The 21,683-nt window shown below is 39.0% G+C and overlaps 2 protein-coding genes across 4 annotated transcripts in view; one reads left to right on the plus strand and one right to left on the minus strand.

Moving 5' to 3' along the window:
- The window catches only part of LOC122234585 (phospholipid-transporting ATPase ABCA3-like), a 106,521-nt gene that overhangs the window by 68,438 nt on the left and 16,400 nt on the right, over nucleotides 1-21,683 (minus strand). The window contains exon 1 of one of the 3 annotated variants that reach the window (XM_042971565.1): nucleotides 21,106-21,236. The exons of the other annotated variants lie outside the window; for them this stretch is intronic. The gene's annotated coding sequence lies outside the window, so the exon portion shown is untranslated. Of the gene's footprint in view, nucleotides 1-21,105; nucleotides 21,237-21,683 lie in introns of those variants that run through there. 3 annotated transcript variants of the gene reach the window in all.
- Nucleotides 2,572-2,877, plus strand: LOC102963198 (non-histone chromosomal protein HMG-14-like). The gene has a single exon (XM_042971566.1). It carries the CDS (start codon nucleotides 2,572-2,574, stop codon nucleotides 2,875-2,877), a length of 306 nt encoding a protein of 101 aa, XP_042827500.1.

The raw sequence follows: 21,683 nt of genomic DNA on the forward strand, positions 1-21,683 counted from the left end.
TTATTGAAGCATTACTTGTATTACTTGTAATAGCCAAAATATGTTAGCAACCCACATGTCTATCAATAGATGAATGGATAAGGAAGATGTGGCATTACTCAGCCATAATAAACAATGAGGTCTTGCCATTTGTAGGAATGTGTATTCTAAATATAAAGAGATTGACTACATACTAAAATGGCAAATTATCAACGGAAAAAGGGATTCATAACATAATATTCAAAATATTCACGATACAACCCCAAACTACTCAGTAAACCAAGATTAGGAAAATGTAAACTCGAAAAAAAAAAGAAAAGAAAAGAAAAAAAGAAAATCCCCAGATGCCAAATCAAGATGACATAGGTAATAGAATTATCTAATAATAAAGACTTTAAAGCAGCTATTACTTTAAAAAATGCTCTAATAACAATCGATCATCAACAATGACCACCTAATAATCAATAATCATAGACAGAGATTTTTAACACACTTCCCTCCATAACTGATACAAATGACATAAAAACACATGTTAAAGATATGAACAACATAGAGCACCTGATGGGCTCAGTCACTACAGCATGTGATTTTTGATCTCCAGTTGTGAGTTCAAGTCCCACAATGGGTGTAGAGATTATTTAAAAGAATAATAATAATAAACTTTTTAAAAAAGATATGAACAACATTACTAACAAAGTTGTTGTAACGTGCCCAGAAAATTGCACCCATTGAGCACACAGTACACGTTGTTTTTCAGTGCAAATGTGAATGGAGAACATTTGTTAAAATTGACCGTAGTTGGGCATCTGGGTGGCTCAGTTGGTTGGGTGTCCAACTTCAGCTCAGGTCATGATCTCATGGCTTGTAGGTTCGAGCTCCACATCAGGCTCTGTGCTGACACTCAGAGCCTGGAGACTGCTTTGGATTCTGTGTCTCCCTCTCTCTCTGCTCCTCCCCCACTCATGCTCTGTCTCTCTCTGTCTCTCAAAAATAAAATAAAACATTAAAAAAATAAAATAAAATAAAATTGACTGTAGTCAAGCCCACAAAGCTAGTGTCATCAAAACTTTAAAAGACTGAACTCATTGGTTAGATTTATTCCTAGGTATTCTATGGTTTTGGGTGGAATTATAAATGGGATCAATTTTTTTATTTTTCTTTCTGCTGCTTTATTATTGTTGTACAAAAATCAACAGATTTCTGCACATTGATTTTACATCCTGAGACTTTGCTGAATTCATGTATCAGTTCTAGTAATTTTTTGGTGGAGTCTTTAGGGTTTTCCACATAGAATACCTAGCCAAAAAGATAAAAGATCTATACTCTGAAAACTATAGCACACTTATGAAAGAAATTGAAGAAGACAAAAGAAATGGAAAAACATCCCATACTCATGAATTGGGAGAGCAAATATTGTTAAAATGTCAGTATTATCCAAAGGAATCCACACATTCAATCAATCCCTATCAAAATAACATCAAATTTTTCACAGAGCTGGAACAAACAATTCTAAAATTTGTATGGAACCAAAAAAGACACCAAATAGCTATAGTGATGTTGAAAAAGAAAAGCAAAGCTGGAGGCATCACAATTCTGGACTAGACTTCAAGCTGTGTTAGAAAGCTGTAATCATCAAGACAGTATGGTACTGGAACAAAAACAGACAGATCAATAGGACAGAATGGAGGATCCAGAAGAGAACTCACAACTATATGGTCAACTCATCTTCAACAAAGCAAGAAAGAAAAATGGAAAAAAAACAACAAATGGTGTTAGGAAATCTGGATGGAGACATGCAGAAGAATGAAACTGGACCACTTTCTTATACCACACACAAAAATAAATTCAAAATGTGTGAAAGACCTAAATGTCAGACAGGAAACCATCAAAATCCTAGAGGAGAAAATAGGCAGCAACCTCTTTGACCTCTGCTACACCAACTTCTTACTAGACATGTCACTGGAGGCAAAAAAAAAAAAAACAAAAGCAAACATGAACTATTGGGAGCTCATCAAGACAAAAAGCTTCTGCACAGCAAAGGAAACAATCAGCAAAACTAAAAGGCAACCAAGGGAACGGGAGAAGATATGTGCAAATGATATATCAGATAAAGAGTTAGTATACAAAATATATAATGAACTTATCAAACTCAACACCTAAAAAATAATTGAGTTAAGAAATGGGCAGAAGACATGAAGAGACACTTCTCCAAAGACATCCAGATGGCTAACAGACACATGAAAAAATGCTCAATCTCACTCAACATCAGAGAAATGCAAATCAAAACTACAATGAGATACCACCACACACCTGTCAGAATGGCTAAAATTAACAACAGAGGAAACAACAGATGTTGGACAGGATGTGGAGAAAGGGGAATGCTCTTACACTGTTGGTAGGAATGCAGACGGGTACAGCTACACTGCAAAACAGTGTGGACATTTCTCAGAAAGTTAAAGATAGAACTACCCAGTGCGTCACAGCAGCTCTGGCAGTGGGAGGAGCAGATGTGGACAGGCAGCCCAACTTCGGGAAGGCTCTCGGAGTCCAGCAGCCTGCAGGCACCCAGCATGCACTCGCCCCACCCCCACGATGCCCAAAAGGAAGGTCAGCTCCACCAAGGGGGTGGAGAAGAAGGAGCCCAATGGAAGGGCAGTGAGGTTGTCAGCTAAATCTGCTCCTGCAAAATTGGAAATGAAATCCAAAAAGGCGACAGGAAAGGATAAATCTTCAGACAAGAAAGTGCAAACAAAGGGGGAAGGCAAAGCAAAGAGAAATCAGGCTGAAGTGGCTAACCAAGAGACAAAAGAAGCCTTACCTGCAGAAAATGGAGAAACTAAAAATGAGGAGAGCCCAGCCTCTGATGAAGCAGGAGAGAAGGAAGCCAAATCTGATTAATATCATATCCCATGTCTTATCAGTGTTCTCTGTCTCCCTCCTTGTACAATCCAGAGGAATATTGCTATCAACTATTTTGTAAATGCAAGTTTTTAGTAGCTCTAGAAACATTTTAAGAAGGAGGGAACCCCACCTCACCTCATTTTTTAAATGTAAATGCTTTTTTTAAAGAAGTGAAATCATTTGCTAGTTATTTTTTTGTACAACCAGAAAATAGTGGGATATTGAATATGAGAGGGTTTGACTGTCTTGGGTGTCAGCTTAACATTCCATAGATGGGGTAGTTTTTACATCCTATAATACCAAGCATACTAAATGGCAATTTGAAGTCAGTCGTGTATTTAATATGTCTTGAACATTTTAAATTACTTCTATTCCCATGTTGTTTTTGGTAGAATTGTTTCCTAAAGAAAACCACCCCTTGATCTTGGCTCTCCCCGTCAGAATCTGATGCATTCTGTAGCATCTTTGTCATGGTAGTCCAGTTTCCTAGTAACTTTGTTAACGTGCTGTAAAAGATTGAAAATTTGAGTATGTGGTGTATATGATACTAAATTGTGAATTAATGAGATTTAACGCTCTAATGGCATATCAACATTTGAAGATATTGATACTTGATATACTGTTAAGGAAAATTTGCCTCCAAATTTTAAGCTGGAAGGTCACTGGAATAACTTTTAGAAAAGAATCACAACTGGGGCGGCTGGGTGGCTCAGTCAGTTAAGTGTCCAACTTCAGCTCAGGTCATGATTTCATGGTTCGTGGGTTCAAGCCCCACATTGGGCTCTGCACTGATAGCTCAGAGCCTGGGGTCTGCTTCAGATTCCGTGTCTCCCTCTTTCTCTGCCCCTCCCTCACTCACACTCTGTCTCTTTCTCTCTCTCTCTCGAAAATAAACAAACATCAAAAAAATTTTTTTAAAAAGGAAAAGAATCACAACTACATGATTTTTTAGATTTTCAGTAATACATTAAGAGTTCTATACAAATTGAATTTGTCTATATTGATCCTCAGAACAACCAATAAAAACTCAATTATGAAAGAATTTCTTGAAGCACACATACACAAGATAGAACTACCCTATGACCTACCCTATGACCTACCCTATGAACTACCCTATGACCCTATGACCCTATGAACCCAAAAGGGTTCCCTTTCAAACCCTCTAGCCAAAATGAAGAATGGTACAAAATGAACCATTTGGGGTGGAGGGAAAAGGGTTTAATGTGAAGTAAGATTAAGGAGAAACGGTAATTAGGGAAACCAATGAGAGGATTTCTGAAATAGCTGGATGGTGAAAAATCACTAAGAGTTTGCACTGGAAAATGACATTTCTACACATGGTGAGAAAGAAACAGGATTTAGAAAACAGATAACTAATATGGACAGCTACATAATATTTCCTACTCACTAACAACCAGTATCTCTTTAATCATTGCCACAACCCAATGTGGTAGGAATATTTTTACCACCATTTTACAGGCAAGGCACAGAGAAGTTAAGAAACTTACCTAATAGTTATAGAGGCAGGAAATGGCAACATTCTTAATACTAAACATACTGTACTATACTGATAAGATTGAAGTTTCAAGCCTGGGTGATTTGGGGGAGGATAATTTCATTAGCATATCTAGACAACCCAGGAGGAGAGACAATCCCTTGCCCCTTAAAAGAATGATGTTTCTCTTTATACCATTCTGTCTTCATTAAACCCATGCATCATTGTCACTTCAGGAAATACATCATATTTCCTCACCCCAATACAACTTGATAAGTAGCAACATCAAAATACCTTAAGAACAACCTGATGCATGGGAAAGAAAGTCGTTTAAAGAAGAGTGTGCAAACTTCCAGAATATGAAGTTAGTTTTGTACATATCCCATTTCCATTGATTTCTACCACCCAAATATTTATTAAACTCTTCCTTCTCTGTTCCTTTATACTAAACCACTTTGAATCAGGCCCTCCTTGCTTTTCTCCTGGTCTGTTACAATTACCTCACAACTGGTTCCACACCTTCAGTCTTGATGTCACAGTCAAACTGTGTCAGCAAACTATAGCCTATTGGCCAAATCCAGCCCACAGACTACTTTTGTATGTCCTGTGAGCTAAGAATGGCTTTTACATTTCTAGGTGGTAGAAAGAAAGAAAGAAAGAAAGAAAGAAAGAAAGAAAGAAAGAAAGAAAGAAAGAAAGCGACAGAGATACATGTGGCCCACAAGCCTAAAACATTCACTATTTTTGTGCTTTCCACAAAATGCTTGCCAACCCTTAATCTAAGCTGTCCTCCACATTCCTTTCCAGAGTCCTTCTTCTGACAATGCACTGATAGGAACATGGTTAGGATACAGATAGTCTCAAAGCCAATCCTCCCATGCTGTCTCCCCAGTGAACTCCAGTTGTCCTCCATTGCTCAGACCAAGAATCACACCCTCAGTACTTTAAGAACAACTTTGCCCACACCCCTAGGTACTTATCATATTAGAAAAGTAGCTCAGTTTATTAGTATTTCCTCAACTAAACCTTTAGGAATTCCATCCTCCCTTTTTAACTGCCATTTGTTGAGTGTTTCCTACAGGTCAGAGATAGACCTAGATAGATAATTCTTAAAATAACATGTCATTTAATCTCCCTGATAGCCTAGAAATTTGGTATTATCTTCAATTTACGTCTGAAGAAATAGGCTGTGATCACAGGATTAATACTTGGCAGAGTCAAGATTTAAAGCCAAGGTTTATGAAACTCCCTGATAAAGTGTAGGTAACTAATAAATAAGTGAACCAATCAGTGGATAGATGGATGAATCAAGAGCTTTCTCTCTGACTTTAGAGCCACTGTTCTTAACCAATAGTCTTAATTTGACTTAATATTGAAAAGCATCTCAAATCTTGGAATTGAGGTGCATCTTCAATTAGTCTAATTCAAGAGCTCATATGATTATTTCCTTGTTGCCCATTTTACTCCAAAGAAGACTCAGGACATTTAATATATGACCTCCTTCCATAACATTCTTGTCAAATAGTCATTTAGTCAATAAAGCTACAGGCCAAATCAAGAATTTAGATAAAAGCAGAACATCAGAAAATTGATAAATGACATAGTGTATACTCCACCCAGTCTATATTTGTATACTGCTATCACAATGTAACTATTCACCATTGAATATATATTCAGTATATAATTGAATGTATCATATATTCAATATAATATATTCACATCTATTCACCATTCATACATGAATATGCAATATTCACATTTTGCAATATGTCAAATGTACAGAATACAAATGTATTCCACAGGCCCAAAATGCTACAAAGAAAGTGACATTACCTTTAATCTGTTTTCCTTTTCCATAACAATGGTCCAGAGGAGGGTAAGTTCAGTTAGAGAAAATATAAGTAAAATTATCAAAGGGAAGACAGTTATAAAAAACCACAAAAAACTATCATAAAAATAAGCAGGGGATGGAAACCTCTTAACAAAAATGAGGAAATCATTGAACAAAACATATGCAGATCTGCTGTTATGGTACATCATGATGGCAATATCCAGGGCATGCTGAAGAGCCAGGAACCCTTCCATGATGTACCCTATATGAGAAAGCAAAGATGGTCAAGTTCAGCATACCAAGAAACAGCCAGGCAAACAAACAAGGCAATTTGGGTAATCCAAAGCTTTTAACTCAAAGAACAAAACAACTTCCTAAAACCTGTAGCGACTTGGGACACAAACAGATAATAAATAACATAGAATTGTATCACCATCTTCCCAAAACTAAAATACTGCATGAAAATGGTACAGTTGCTTTATGTGATTTTATCAGCCAAAATAAATGAGAATTTGATGCCAGACATAATTCAATACCAGATATCCCAGACATGCAAATAGAAGTAAAAGCTCAAAACAAGAAGTGATACAATCCCACTTACAATGGCATCATAAAGAATAAAATACAGAGGAATAAACTTAACTGAGGATGTGAAAGACTTAAAGACTGAAAGCTAAAAAACAATGCTGAAAGAAATTAAAGATGACATAAGTAAATGTAAAGACATTCCTTGTTCCTGGGTTGGAAAACTTACTGTTGTTAAAATAGCCATACTACCTAGAATGACCTACAGATTCAATGCAATCTCTATCAAAATCCCAGTGCACTTGTGATGAGCACTAGGTGTGTTTAAAAGTGTTGAATCACCAAACTGTACACCCAAAACTAATATTATACTGTATGTTAACTAACTGGAATTTAAATAAAACTTTTTTAAAAACCCCAGTGGCATCTTTTGCAGAAACAGAAAAACGATCTTAAAATCCATATGAAATTGCAAAGAACCTCAAATAGTCTAAATGATCTTCAGCAAAGAGAACACTTGCTCTTGTGAGCTGGAGGCCTCACAATTCCTGGTTTCAAAATATATTGCAAAGTTACAGTAATCAAAATAGTATGGTACAGTAGCAGCATAAAGACACCATAGAGGGGCACCTGGTGGCTCAGTCAGTTAAGCATCCAACTCTTGCTTTTGATTCAGGTTTGTGGGATCAAGCCCTGTATCGGCCACTGTCATTGCAGATCCTGCTTTGGATTCTTCCCCTCAAATAAATAAATAAACATAAAAAAAAAATACAGACATAGAGACCAACATAACAGACAGGCCAAAGTAAAATTCTCACATATCTGGTCAAATGACCTTCAACAAGGGCACTAGGAGAGAGGACACACTCTTCAAAACAAATGGTGCTGGATAAACTGGATATCCACATGCAAAATAATGAGGCTGGATCCTTATCTTATACTATATACAAAAGTTAAATCAAAATAGATTAAAGACCTAAACATAATACCTGAAGCTATAAAACTCGAAGAAAACATACGGCAAAATCGTTGTGACATTAGATTTGACAGTGATTTACTGGATATGATACCAAAAGCACAGGTGACAAAAGCAGAAGACAGACAAATGAGATGACTTCAAACTGAAAAGCTTGTGCACAGTGAAGGAAACAATCAACAGTGAAAAAGCAATCTATGGAACGGGAGGAAATATTCACAAACCATATAACTGATAAAGGGTTAATATCCAGAAAATATAAAGAACTTCTCTAACTCAACAACAAAAATAAGCCTATTAAAAAAATGGGCAAAGGACTTGAATAGACATTTTTCCAAAGAAAACACAGATGGTCAAAACACACCAGAAAAAGCATTCAATTTCACTAATCATCAGGGAAACGCATATCCAAAGCAAAATGAGATACCACTGCACAACTGTTAGGTTGGCCACTACCAAAAAAAAAAAAACCCAGAAAAGAACAAGTGTTAGTGAGGATGTAAAGAAAGTGGAATCCTTGTGCACTGTTGGTAGGGATATAAAATGGTGCACAGTACAGAGGTTTCTCAAAATACTAAAATAACAATCATATGATCCAGCAATCCCACTTCTTAGCATATATCCAAAAGAATTGAAAGATTTCAAAGAGACCATTTACATACTCATGTTTACTGCAGCATTATTCATAATAGCCAAGAGGTGAAAGAAACCCTCCACCAATGAATGGATAAACAAAATGTAGTATACTATTCAGCCTTTAAAAAAGAGCAATTCTGTCATATGCTACAACATAGAGGCATCCTGATGACACTAGGCACAAAAAGACAACTAATGCGTGATTCCATTTACATTAGGAATCTGATGTAGATACAAAGAAATAGAAAGTAGAATCTTGGTTTGCAAGGGATGGAAGGAGAGGAAAATTAGGAATTGTTTAATGGGTAGCATTTCAGGTTTGCAACATGAAAAGTTTTAGAAATGTGTTGCACAATGTGCCTATAATAAACAATGTTGTATTATGTACTTAAAAAGTTAAGAAAGTGAGAGCACCTGGGTGGCTCAGTTGGTTAAGCATCTGATTCCTGAAGCCCAGGTGCCATTTCCTGGTTCATGAGTTTGAGCCCTGCGTTTGGGCTCTGCAATGACAGAGCGAAGCCTGCTTCAGACTCTCTCTCTCCCTCTCTCTCTGCCCCTCCCCCATGCTCAATCTCGCTCTCTCTCTCTCAAAATAAATATTTTTTAAAAATATATCACTTTTAGGGGCGCCTGGGTGGCGCAGTCGGTTAAGCATCCGACTTCAGCCAGGTCACGATCTCGCGGTCCGTGAGTTCGAGCCCCGCGTCAGGCTCTGGGCTGATGGCTCGGAGCCTGGAGCCTGTTTCCGGTTCTGTGTCTCCCTCTCTCTCTGCCCCTCCCCCGTTCATGCTCTGTCTCTCTCTGTCCCAAAAATAAAATTAAAAACGCTGAAAAAAAAAATTAAAAAAAAAAAAATATCACTTTTAAATTTCACTGAACTAATTCTGATCTAATTTCACTAATTCTGACCACCTATCCTCAGCTGATTTAATCGGCTAAAGTCCTAATAATTAATATCACAGAATCTTAGTGTAAGGGACCTAAAAGGTCACCTAGTCCAAACATTCGTTTTCAGAAGAAGAAACTTGACAAAGAAGAAACCCTGAGTATTTAGGATCATAAAGCTACTGATTAACACAGTCTGAAAAAAAAACACCAAGTCACCTAACTCCCAGTCACCACACTCTAATGAAAGAGTATCCCTTATATCAATTTTTTTTTTTTTTTGGCTCCCAGGTTTCATTTTTTTTTTCAATATATGAAGTTTATTGTCAAATTGGTTTCCATACAACACCCAGTGCTCATCCCAAAAGGTGCCCTCCTCAATACCCATCACCCACCCTCCCCTCCCTCCCACCCCCCATCAACCCTCAGTTTGTTCTCACTTTTTAAGAATCTCTTATGCTTTGGCTCTCTCCCACTCTAACCTTTTTTTTCTTCCTTCCCCTCCCCCATGGGTTTCTGTTAACTTTCTCAGGATCCACGTAAGAGTGAAACCATATGGTATCTGTCTTTCTCTGTATGGCTTATTTCACTTAGCATCACACCCTCCAGTTCCATCCATGTTGCTACAAAGGGCCATATTTCATTCTTTCTCATTGCCACGTAGTACTCCATTGTGTATATAAACTTCAATTTCTTTATCCATTCATCAGTTGATGGACATTTAGGCTCTTTCCATAATTTGGCTATTGTTGAGAGTGCTGCTATAAACATTGGGGTACAAGTGCCCCTATGCATCAGTGTCCCTTGTGTAAATTCCTAGCAGGGCTACTGCTGGGTCATAGGGTAGGTCTATTTTTAATTTTTTGAGGAACCTCCACACTGTTTTCCAGAGCGGCTGCACCAGTTTGCATTCCCACCAACAGTGCAAGAGGGTTCCCGTTTCTCCACATCCTCGCCAGCATCTATAGTCTCCTGATTTGTTCATTTTAGCCACTCTGACTGGCGTGAGGTGATATCTGAGTGTGGTTTTGATTTGTATTTCCCTGATAAGGAGCGACGTTGAGCATCTTTTCATGTGCCTGTTGGCCATCCGGATGTCTTCTTTAGAGAAGTGTCTATTCATGTTTTCTGCCCATTTCTTCACTGGGTTATTTGTTTTTCGGGTATGGAGTTTGGTGAGCTCTTTATAGATTTTGGATACTAGCCCTTTGTCTGATATGTCATTTGCAAATATCTTTTCCCATTCCGTTGGTTGCCTTTTAGTTTTGTTGGTTGTTTCCTTTGCTATGCAGAAGCTTTTTATCTTCATAAGGTCCCAGTAGTTCATTTTTGCTTTTAATTCCCTTGCCTTTGGGGATGTGTCAAGTAATAAATTGCTACGGCTGAGGTCAGAGAGGTCTTTTCCTGCTTTCTCCTCTAGGGTTTTGATGGTTTCCTGTCTCGCATTCAGGTCCTTTATCCATTTTGAGTGTATTTTTGTGAATGATGTGAGAAAGTGGTCTAGTTTCAATCTTCTTCATGTTGCTGTCCAGTTCCCAGTTCTCCCAGCACCATTTGTTAAAGAGACTGTCTTTCTTCCATTGGATATTCTTTCCTGCTCTGTCAAAGATGAGTTGGCCATACGTTTGTGGGTCTAGTTCTGGGGTTTCTATTCTATTCCATTGGTCTATGTGTCTGTTTTTGTGCCCATACCATGCTGTCTTGATGATTACAGCTTTGTAGTAGAGGCTAAAGTCTGGGATTGTGATGCCTCCTGCTTTGGTCTTCTTCTTCAAAATTACTTTGGCTATTCGGGGCCTTTTGTGGTTCCATATGAATTTTAGGATTGCTTGTTCTAGTTTTGAGAAGAATGCTGGTGCAATTTTGATTGGGACTGCATTGAATGTGTAGATAGCTTTGGGTAGTATTGACATTTTGACAATATTTATTCTTCCAATCCATGAGCATGGAATGTTTTTCCATTTCTTTATATCTTCTTCAATTTCCTTCATAAGCTTTCTATAGTTTTCAGCATACAGATCTTTTACATCTTTGGTTAGATTTATTCCTAGGTATTTTATGCTGCTTGGTGCAATTGTGAATGGGATCAGTTTCTTTATTTCTCTTTCTGTTCCTTCATTATTAGTGTATAAGAATGCAACTGATTTCTGTACATTGATTTTGTATTCTGCAACTTTGCTGAATTCATGTCTCAGTTCTAGCAGACTTTTGGTGGAATCTATCGGATTTTCCATGTATAATATCGTGTTACCTGCAAAAAGTGAAAGCTTGACTTCATCTTTGCCAATTTTGATGCCTTTGATTTCCTTTTGTTGTCTGATTGCTGATGCTAGCATGTCCAACACTATGTTAAACAACAGCGGTGAGAGTGGACATCTCTGTCGTGTTCCTGATCTCAGGGAAAAAGCTCTCAGTTTTTCCCCATTGAGGATGATATTAGCTGTAGGCTTTTCATAAATGGTTTTTATGATCTTTAAGTATGTTCCTTCTATCCAGACTTTCTCGAGGGTTTTTATTAAGAAAGGTTGCTAGGGGCGTCTGGGTGGCTCAGTCGGTTAAGCGTCCGACTTCGGCTCAGGTCATGATCTCGCGGTCTGTGAGTTCGAGCCCCGCGTCGGGCTCTGGGCTGACAGCTCAGAGCCTGGAGCCTGTTTCAGATTCTGTGTCTCCCTCTCTCTCTGACCCTCTCCCGTTCATGCTCTATCTCTCCCTGTCTCAAAAATAAATAAACATTAAAAAAACATTTAAAAAAAAAAAAAAGAAAGGTTGCTAAATTTTGTCAAATGCCTTTTCTGCATCGATTGGCAGGATCATATGGTTCTTATCTTTTCTTTTATTAATGTGATGCATCACGTTGATTGATTTGCAAATGTTGAACCAGTCCTGCAGCCCATAGTATATATACTATATACCATATACTATATACATATACATACACATATTCTTAGCCATGTACTTTTGACTGCTGTTGAATAGTTTCCTAAAGATAACTTGTCAGAATTTTTAGTTAGTTCAAGGCCCTTACTGTCATTTTTCATTTTCATTTGTTTGCATATATTTTTAAATGTCTTCTCTAATTGCCTGGTTGACCCACTCATTCTTTAGTAGGGTGTTCTTTAACCTCCATGCTTTTGGAGGTTTTCCAGACTTTTTCCTGTGGTTGACTTGAAGTTTCATAGCATTGTGGTCTGAAAGTGTGCATAGTATGATGTCAAGTCTTTTATACTTATGAAGGGCTGTTTTGTGACCCAGTATGTGATCTATCTTGGAGAAGGTTCCATATGCACTTGAGAAGAAAGTATATCCTGTTGCTTTGGGATGCAGAGTTCTAAACACATTCTAAATATATGTGTCAAGTCCGTCTGATCCAATGTATCATTCAGGGCCCTTGTTTCTTTATTGATCCTGTGTCTAGATGATCTGTCCCTTGCTCTAAGTGGAATATTAAAGTCCCCTGCAATTACCACATTTTTATCAATAATGTTGTTTGTGTTTGTGATGAATTGTTTTATATATTTGGGGGCTCCCGTATTCGGCACATAGACATTTATAATTGTTTGCTCTTCCTGATGGATAGACTCTGTAATTATTATATAATGCCCTTCTTCATCTCTTGTTACAGCCTTTAATTTAAAGTCTAGTTTGTCTGGTGTAAACATGTCTACTCCAGCTTTCTTTTGACTTCCAGTAGCATGATAGATAGTTCTCCATCCCCTCACTTTCAATCTGAAGGTGTCCTCAGGTCTAAAATGAGTCTCTTGTAGACAGCAAATAGATGGGTCTTGTTTTTTTATCCATTCTGATACCCTATGTCTTTTGGTTGGCACATTTAGTCCATTTATGTTCAGTGTTATTAAAGAAAGATATGGGTTTAGCGTCATTGTGATGTCTGTAGGTTTCATGCTTGTAGTGATGTCTCTGGTACTTTGTCTCACAGGATCCCCCTTAGGATCTCTTGTAGGACTGGTTTAGTGGTGACGAATTCCTTCAGTTTTTGTTTGTTTGAGAAGACCTTTATCTCTCCTTCTATTCTAAATGACAGACTTGCTGGATAAAGGATTCTTGGCTGCATATTTTTTTCTGTTCATCATATTGAAGATCTCCTGCCATTCCTTTCTGGCCTGTCACGTTTCAGTAGAGAGATCGGTCAGAGTCTTATAGGTCTCCCTTTATATGTTAGAGCACGTTTATCTCTAGCTGCTTTGAGAATGTTCTCTTTATCCTTGTATTTTGCCAGTTTCACTATGATATGTAGTGCAGAAGATTGATCCAAGTTACGTCTGAAGGGAGTTCTCTGTGCCTCTTGGATTTCAATGCCTTTTTCCTTCCCCAGATCAGGGAAGTTCTCAGCTATGATTTCTTCAAGTACACCTTCATCACCTTTCCCTCTCTCTTCCTCCTCTGGAATACCAATTATGCGTAGATTATTTCTCTTTAGTGCATCACTTAGTTCTCTAATTTTCCCTCATACTCCTGGATTTTTTTTTCTCTTTTTCTCAGCTTCCTCTTTTTCCATGATTTTATCTTCCAGTTCACCTATTCTCTCCTCTGCCTCTTCAATCCGAGCTGTGGTTGTCTCCATTTTATTTTGCAGCACATTAATAGCATTTTTTAGCTCCTCCCGGCTGTTCCCTAATCCCTTGATCTCTGTAGCAATAGATTCTCTGCTGTCCTTTATACTGTTTTCAAGCCCAGCGACTAATTTTATGACTATTACTCTAAATTCACTTTCTGTTATATTGTTTAAATCCTTTTTGAACAGTTCGTTAGCTGTCGTTATTTCCTGGACATTTTTTTGAGGGGAATTCTTCCATTTCGTCATTTTGGATAGTCCCTGGAGTAGTGCAGCCCTGCAGGGCACTTCCCTGTGCTGTCTTGAATAACTGGAGTTGGTGGGCGGGGCCACAGTCAGACTGGTGTGTACCTGGTCTTTCCCTCTCCTAGGGGTGGGATTCATTGTGGGGTGGCATGGCCTGTCTGGGCTACTTGCACACTGACATGCTTGTGGTTCCGGGGATCTGGCATATTAGCTGCGGTGGATCGGCAAGGTGCATGGGGGCGGGAGGGGCAGGCTCAGCTCGCTTATCCTTCGGAGGGGCCCTGCAGCACGGGAGGGAGTCAGACCCGCTGGAGGGATATATCCGCAGAAGCACAGCATTGGGTGTTTGCATGGTGCAAGCAAGTTCCCTGGCAGGAACTGGTTCCCTTTGGGATTTTGGCTGGGGGATGGGCGAGGGAGAAGGCGCTGGTGAGCGCCTTTGTTCCCCGCCAATCTGCGCTCTGTCATCCATGGCTCAACAACTCTCCTTCCCATTGTCCTCCAGTCCTCCCATTCTCCAAGCAGAGCTGTTAGCTTATAACCTTCCAGATGTTAAGTCCTGCTTGCTGTCAGAACACACTCCGTCTGGCCCCTCCGCTTTTGCCAGCCAGAATCAGGGGCTCTGCTTTGCTGGTGGGCCACCCCTCCACCCTGGCTCCCTCCCGCCAGTCCGTGTAGCGTGCACCGCCTCTCCACCCTTCCTACCGTCTTCGTGGGCCTCTCATCTACACTTGGCTCTGGAGAGTCCATTCTGCCAGTCTTCTGGTGGTTTTCTGGGTTATTTAGGCAGGTGTAGGTGTAGCTAAGTGATCAGCAGGATGCAGTGAGCCCAGCGTCCTCCTACGCCACCATCTTCCTTCTGGTACCTTGAGTCAAATCCTAACTCTCTCACAAGCTATATAATTTTCAGCAAAATAATTAGTCTATCGCTGCTTATCATCTGTAAAATCAGAAAAATCACAATATTTACCTTATAAGGTGTTCCCTGGGGTGATCTGCTACTATAGAGAGGGTGGCTAAAAGGCTATGTACTTTTCAGAAATTGTGATAAAATACACATAACATAAAATTTGCCATTTTAACCATTTTTAAGCATTTCACGGCCTCATAGGTCTTTCAGAATCCAAAGTAGACTTTGAGATATGCTAAGGGGAGAGAAGGATGTGGCGTCCATTGCATCAGTACTACGAGGTGTCGCATCCTTTCAGTGAGTGAATCAGAAAGAGTAACCAGGGAATGCAGCAAGGAAGAGCATCACAAGTACTTCTGAACTTTCAGTGGCAAGCACTCATAGTAACACGATTTCTGGCCAGGAGACCACAATGAAGGGTGCATACAACACCCAGTGCTCATCCCAACAAGTGCCCTCCTCAATGCCCATCATTGATATTCCCCACCCCCCAACCCTCAGTTTGTTCTCTGTATTTAAGAGTCTCTTATGGTTGGCTTCCCACTCTGTTACTTATTTTTCCTTCCCTTCCCCTATGGTCTTCTGTTAAGTTTTTCAAATTCCACATGTGAGTAAAAACATATGATATCTGTCTTTGACTAACTTATTCTACTTAGCATAATACCCTCTAGTTCCATCCATGTTGTTGCAAATGGCAAGATTTTATTCTTTTTCATTGCCAAGTAGTATTGCACTGTGTATACACACACACACACACACACACACACACACACAAACACACACACCACATCTTCTTTATCCATTCATCAGTTCATGGACATTTGGGCTCTTTCCATAATTTAGCTATTGTTGATACAGCTGCTATAAACATTGGGGTGCACATACCCCTTCAAATCAGCGTTTTATATTCTTAGGATAAATTCCTAGTGGTGCTATTGTGGGGTCGTAGAGTAGTCCTATTTTTAATTTTTTGACAAATCTCCATACTATTTTTCAGAGTGGCTGCACCAGTTTGCATTCCCACCAACAGTGCAAGACGGTTCCCCTTTCTCCACATCTTCACCAACATCTGTTGTTTCCTGAGTTGTTAATTTTAGCCACTCTGACCAGTGTGAGGTGGTATCTAAATGTGGTTTGATTTGTATTTCCCTGATGACGAGTGATACTGAACATCTTTTATGTGTCTGCCATCCGGATGTCTTCTTTGGAAAAGTGTCTATTCATGTCTTCTGCCCATTTCTTCACTGGGTTATTTTTCAGGTGTTGAGTTCAGTAAGTTCTTTATAGATTTTTATCCATTTACCCAATATGTCACTTGCAAACATCTCCCATTCTGTCAGTTGCCTTTTAGTTTTGTTGATTGTTTCCTTTGCTGTGCAGAAACCTTTTACTTTCATGAGGTACCAATAGTTCGTTGACATGACCAATAGTTTGACCAATAGTTCAGACATGTCAAGTAAGAAGTTGCTGCAGCTGGATCAAAGAGGTTGTTGCCTGTTTTCTCCTTGAGGATTTTGATGGTTTCCTGTCTCACATTTAGGTCTTTAATCCATTTTGAATTTATTTTTGTGTATGGTGTAAGTAAGTGGTCCAGGCTCATTCTTCTGCATGTTGCTATCCTGTTCTCCCAGCACCATTGGCTAAAAAGACCGTCTTTTTTCCATTGGATACTCTTTTGTGCTTTGTTGCAGATTAGATGGCCATATATTTGTGGGTCTATTTCCGGGTTCTCTATTCTGTTCCACTGGTCTATGTGTCTATTTTTGTGCCATGCTATACTGTCTTGATGATTCCAACTTTGTAATACAGGCTAAAGTCTGGGATTCTGATGCCTCCAGCTTTGGTTTTCTTTTTCAACATTACTTTGGCTATTCGAGGTCTTTTATGCTTCCATACAAATTTTAGGATCGTTTGTTCTAACTCTGTGAAGAATACTAGTGCTATGTTGATTGGGCTTGAACTGAATGTGTAGATTGCTTTGGGTAGTATTGACATTTTGACGATATTTATTCTTCTAATCCATGAGCATAGAATGATTTTCCATTTCTTTGTGTCCCCTTCAATTTCTTTCATAAGCTTTCCATAGTTTTCAGCGTACAGATCTTTTACCTCTTTGATTACATTTATTCCTAGGTATTTTATAGTTCTTGATGCAATTGTAAATGGGATCGATAACTTGATATTTCTGTTGCTTCATTATTGGTGCATAGAAATGCAACTGATTTCTGTACATTGATTTTATATCCTGTGGTTTTGTGAATTCATGGATCAGTTCTAGCAGTTTTTTGGTTGAGTCTTTTGGGTTTTCCAGGTAGAGCATCATGTCATCTGCAAAAAGTGAAAGTTTGACTTCTTCTTTGCCAATTTAGATACTTTTTATTTCTTTTTGTTGCCTGGTTGGTGAGGCTAGGACTTCCAACACTATGTTAAACAACAGTGGTGAGAATGGGCATCCCCGTTGTGTTCCTAATCTCAGGCGGAAAGCTCTCAGTTTTTCCCCATTGAGGATGATATTAGTTGTGGGCGTTTCATGTATGGCTTTTATGATGTTAAGTTATGTTTCTTCTATCCCAAATTTCTTGAGGGTTTTTATTAAGAGGGGATGCTGTATTTTGTCAAATGCTTTTACTGCATCTACTGACAGGATTATATGGCTCTTATCCTCTCTTCTATTAATGTGATGTATCATGTTGATTGATTCATGAATATTAAACCAGGCTTGCAGCCCAGGAATGAATCCCACTTGATCATGGTGAGTAATTATTTTAGTGTACTGTTGAATTCCATTAACCAGTATCTTGTTGAGAATTTTTCATCCAAATACATCAGGGAAAATGGCCTGTAATTCTCCTCTTTAGGGAGGTCTTTGGTTTTAGAATCAAGGTAATGCTGGCTTCATAGTCTGCATCTGGCAGCTTTCCTTCTTTTTCTATTTTTTTTTTTTTTTTGAACAGTCTGAGAAGACAAGGTATTAACTCTGCTTCAAGTGTCTGGTAGAATTCCCCCAGGAAGCCATCTGGCCCAGGACTTTTATTTGTTGAGAGATTTGTTATAACTGATTCAATTTCTTCACTGATTATGGGTTTGTTCAACTTTTCTATTTCTTCCTGTTTCAGTTTTGGTAGTGTGTGAGTGTCTAGGAATTTGTCCATGTTTTCCAGATTTCCAGTTTGTTGGTATATAATTTTTCATAGTATTCTCTAATAATTGTTTGCATTTCTGTGGGTGTTGGTTGTGATCTCTCCTCTTTCATTCGTGATTCTATTTGGGTCCTCTCTCCTTTTTGAGAAGTCTGGCTAGGAGGTTATCCATTTTGTTTATTCTTTCAACAAACCAATTCTTTGATTCATTGATCTGTTCTACTGTTTTTTTTGGATTCTGTATTGTTTATTTATGCTCTAATCTTTATTATTTCTCTTCCTCTGCTGGCTTTGGGTTTTATTTGCTGCTGTCTCTCTAGTTCCTTTAGCTATGAGGTTACGTTCTAAATTTGGGACCTTTCTTGCTTCTTGAGATAGGCCGGAACTGCAATGTATTATCCTCTTAGGACTGCCTTTGCTGCACCCCAACGGGTTTAGACTGCCATGTTTCCATTTTTATTTGCTTCCATATGTTTTTTTAATTTCTTCGTTAATTTTCTGGTTGACCCATTCATTCTTTAGTAGGATATTCTTTAACCACCAGGTGTGCTTTGATTTGTTCACTGAAGTAACTCTGAAAAAAAAGGGGGGAAGGTGGGGGGAAAGCCTTATCTCATACAAAGAGAAAAATGAAAGGGGCAGGGGATAAAAAAAAAAGACCAGGCAAAAAATCAAAGGAATTACAAGGCTTAATCCTAAGAGAGACAGAGGAAAATAAATAAAAAGGAGATACAGAAAAGGTGTAAAAAGAATAGAGTAAAAATGCCTGATTAAACAATCAGAAGAAAGAAAGAAAGGAAGAAAGAAAGAAGAAAGAAAGAAAGAAAGATGTAGATAGATAACAGGAATTGACCAAAAATCAAAACAGAAACTATAAGCCTGATTCCAAAGGAAAGGAAAGGAAAAAAAAAAAAAAAAAAAGAGGCCAGCAAAAGGAAAAAAGAAGGGAAAAGTGAAATAATAATAATAATAATAATAATAATAATAATAATTTAAACACACAAAACCATAGAATAGTTCTCTGTTAGTGCCTGGGACCAGTGGCTGTGCTGGTCTGGAGGAGAGGCCATCTGGTTCAGTCAGTGCCAGTCCCGCTCCAGTTGATAAGCAGTTACCAGGCACAGAGGGGCAGAGTTTGGTATAAGCTGGTCCCACCTCAACTAGGGGCTGCTGTTCTGTTCCATGAAGCCCCATTGTGTTGGTGATGGGGAGAAAAATGGCGACACCCCAAACTCTCCTCTCTGGACTGGGTGCATCAAACCACGCCGTTCAGGCCATCCTCACAGAGTAGCATGGGGGCAAGCCAGCCAGCTTGTCCTGCTCCACAGTCTCCTGTGCCTCCTAGGTGCTCGGCTGCGATTCAAAACCCAATGTCTTAAAGGATCCTGCTCTGCACAAACCTGGTTCTGGGGTAATGCCACTCCGCCCAGCCCACAAAGGGCCTCTGGATGGCGCCTGCAGGGTCTTTTATCCTTGGGAGGGCAATCAATCCTCTTCCCACAGTACTCAAGGGAGGGGACTGCTCTCTCCCAGTGCCCCTACCACACAGAGTGCTGGCTCCCCTCCCCACCAGGCACGCACACATGGCAGGCTCCAGTCCAGAGAAAGTCGCACACCCCTGAAAACTCTGATCTTTATCTCCTAAGGCTGTTTACAAAGTAGAATCTGGCTCTCTCCGTATTTTTCGTTCCCAGGTCCATGGTCCGGAGAGGTTTTTCTCTTGTCCAAGTACAATACCACACTTCCACAGCCTCTCTAGTTTCTCCCCAGAAGGGGTCCCCTCTCTTCTGAGCATATGCTTCCTGTTTTATCTCTCCCAATTCGCCAACACGCACATCTGTCCTGCCAAGCTGTCTCTTTCTACCTGTGGAGATTTTTCTGTCATTCTGCAGCCTGTATTCCTGGGTATTCCAAGTGTTTGGAACTCAATACAGGTGTGTTTGAGGGAGGAGGGAAATTCGGGTCCCCCTACTTCTCCTCCATTTTAGCTGCTCCCAGTATGCTAATCACTTTGATTACTAAGCTGAAAAGTCTAAGATCCAGGAAGATTCAGAGAGAACAGCAAAGTTTTAAAAAACTGACCTGACTGTGACAACATGGATAGACCCAGAGGGTATTATGCTAAGTGAAATATGTCAGACAGAGAAACACAAATACCATATGATTTCACTTGTATGAAGAATTGAAAAAACCAAACAAACAAAGCAAAAACAGGCCCATAACTATGGAGAACAAACTGGTGGTTGCCAGAAGGAAGATGGGTGGGGAAATGGACAAAAATGGGTGAGGAGGAGTGAGAGGTACTGGCTTCCAATTATGGAATGAATAAGTCACAGGAAGTAAAGGTACAGCACAGGGAACACGGTCTATGGTACTCTAATAGTGTTGTACACTGCCAGGTATAGCTATGCTTATAGTGACCATAATATAATATATAGAGCTGTCAAATCACTGTATTGTACACCTGAAAACTAATGTAACATTGTGTGTTAATTATACTTCGATAATAAATAAATAAATAAGAATTGCATAATACCCCTATGTCTTGCAGTACAGTTTAGCATTTCCTAGAAAACAGTACTTATATTGTTCCTGTGCCTGAAACCACTATCAATTTCTCAAATAATAACAAATAAAAAAAAAAAACTGAACTGATATTGCAACCACAGCCCACAGAGGTAGGTTGGAACTTGTGGCTTAAACGTAAGCAAGTAGGGTTGCCAGATAAAATACAGGATGCTCAGTTAAATCTGAATTTCAGAGAAGTAACAAATATTTAAGAGGATCACACTTATACTAAAATATTAGCCATACTTCATTTGAAATTCAAATTTAACTGGACACTCTGTATTTTATTTGCTACATCTGGCAACCCTATGACCAGGCCAATTGCCAGCTAAACAAAAATATCAATATTCCCCACATGATTTAAAACAGGACCCAGAGTCTCAGAGTTCAATACACAAATGTCCAGAATATAATCCAAAATTACTCAGCATATAAGATACCACAAGTCTCAGGTTGCACAGGAGGAGACAATCAATAGATACCAATGGTGATAGATATTGGAATTACCTGAAAAAAACAAAAAAACTTTAAAGCAGCTACTATTATATATTCAAGAGAATAATCACAATCTTGAAACAAAATTTAAAATATAGCAAGTATGAGGGGCTCCTGGGTGGCTCAGTTGGTTGAGCATCCAACTCTTGGTTTTGGCTCATGTCATTATCTCATCGTTCATGAATTTGAGCCCTGCATCAGACTCTGTGCTGACAGTGGGGAGCCTGCTTGGGATTCTCTCACTCCCTCCCTCTCTGCCCCTCCCTTCTCTCTCTCTCTCTCTCTCTCTCTCTCTCTCTCTGTCAAGATAAATAAACTTTAAAAAATAAAAATAAATTAAAAAAAGAAAGTATGAGCAAAGAAATAGAAGATATGAGAAAAAAACAAAGGGAAATTTTAGAATTGAAAGTAACCAAAATAAAACTCACTGGATAGACTCAAGAGCAGAATGAAGATGATGGAGGAAAGAGTCAGCAAACTTGAAGAAAGATCAATAGAAATTATCCAATATGAACAAAACAGG

The sequence above is a fragment of the Panthera tigris genome, chromosome E3 (assembly GCF_018350195.1).
Source record: "Panthera tigris isolate Pti1 chromosome E3, P.tigris_Pti1_mat1.1, whole genome shotgun sequence".
In the NCBI taxonomy this organism is placed as follows: Eukaryota; Metazoa; Chordata; class Mammalia; order Carnivora; family Felidae; genus Panthera; species Panthera tigris.

Bases quoted from the DNA above. Each gene is read 5' to 3' on its own strand.
- LOC102963198 (XM_042971566.1), top strand. From the start codon at position 2,572: ATGCCCAAAAGGAAGGTCAGCTCCACCAAGGGGGTGGAGAAGAAGGAG.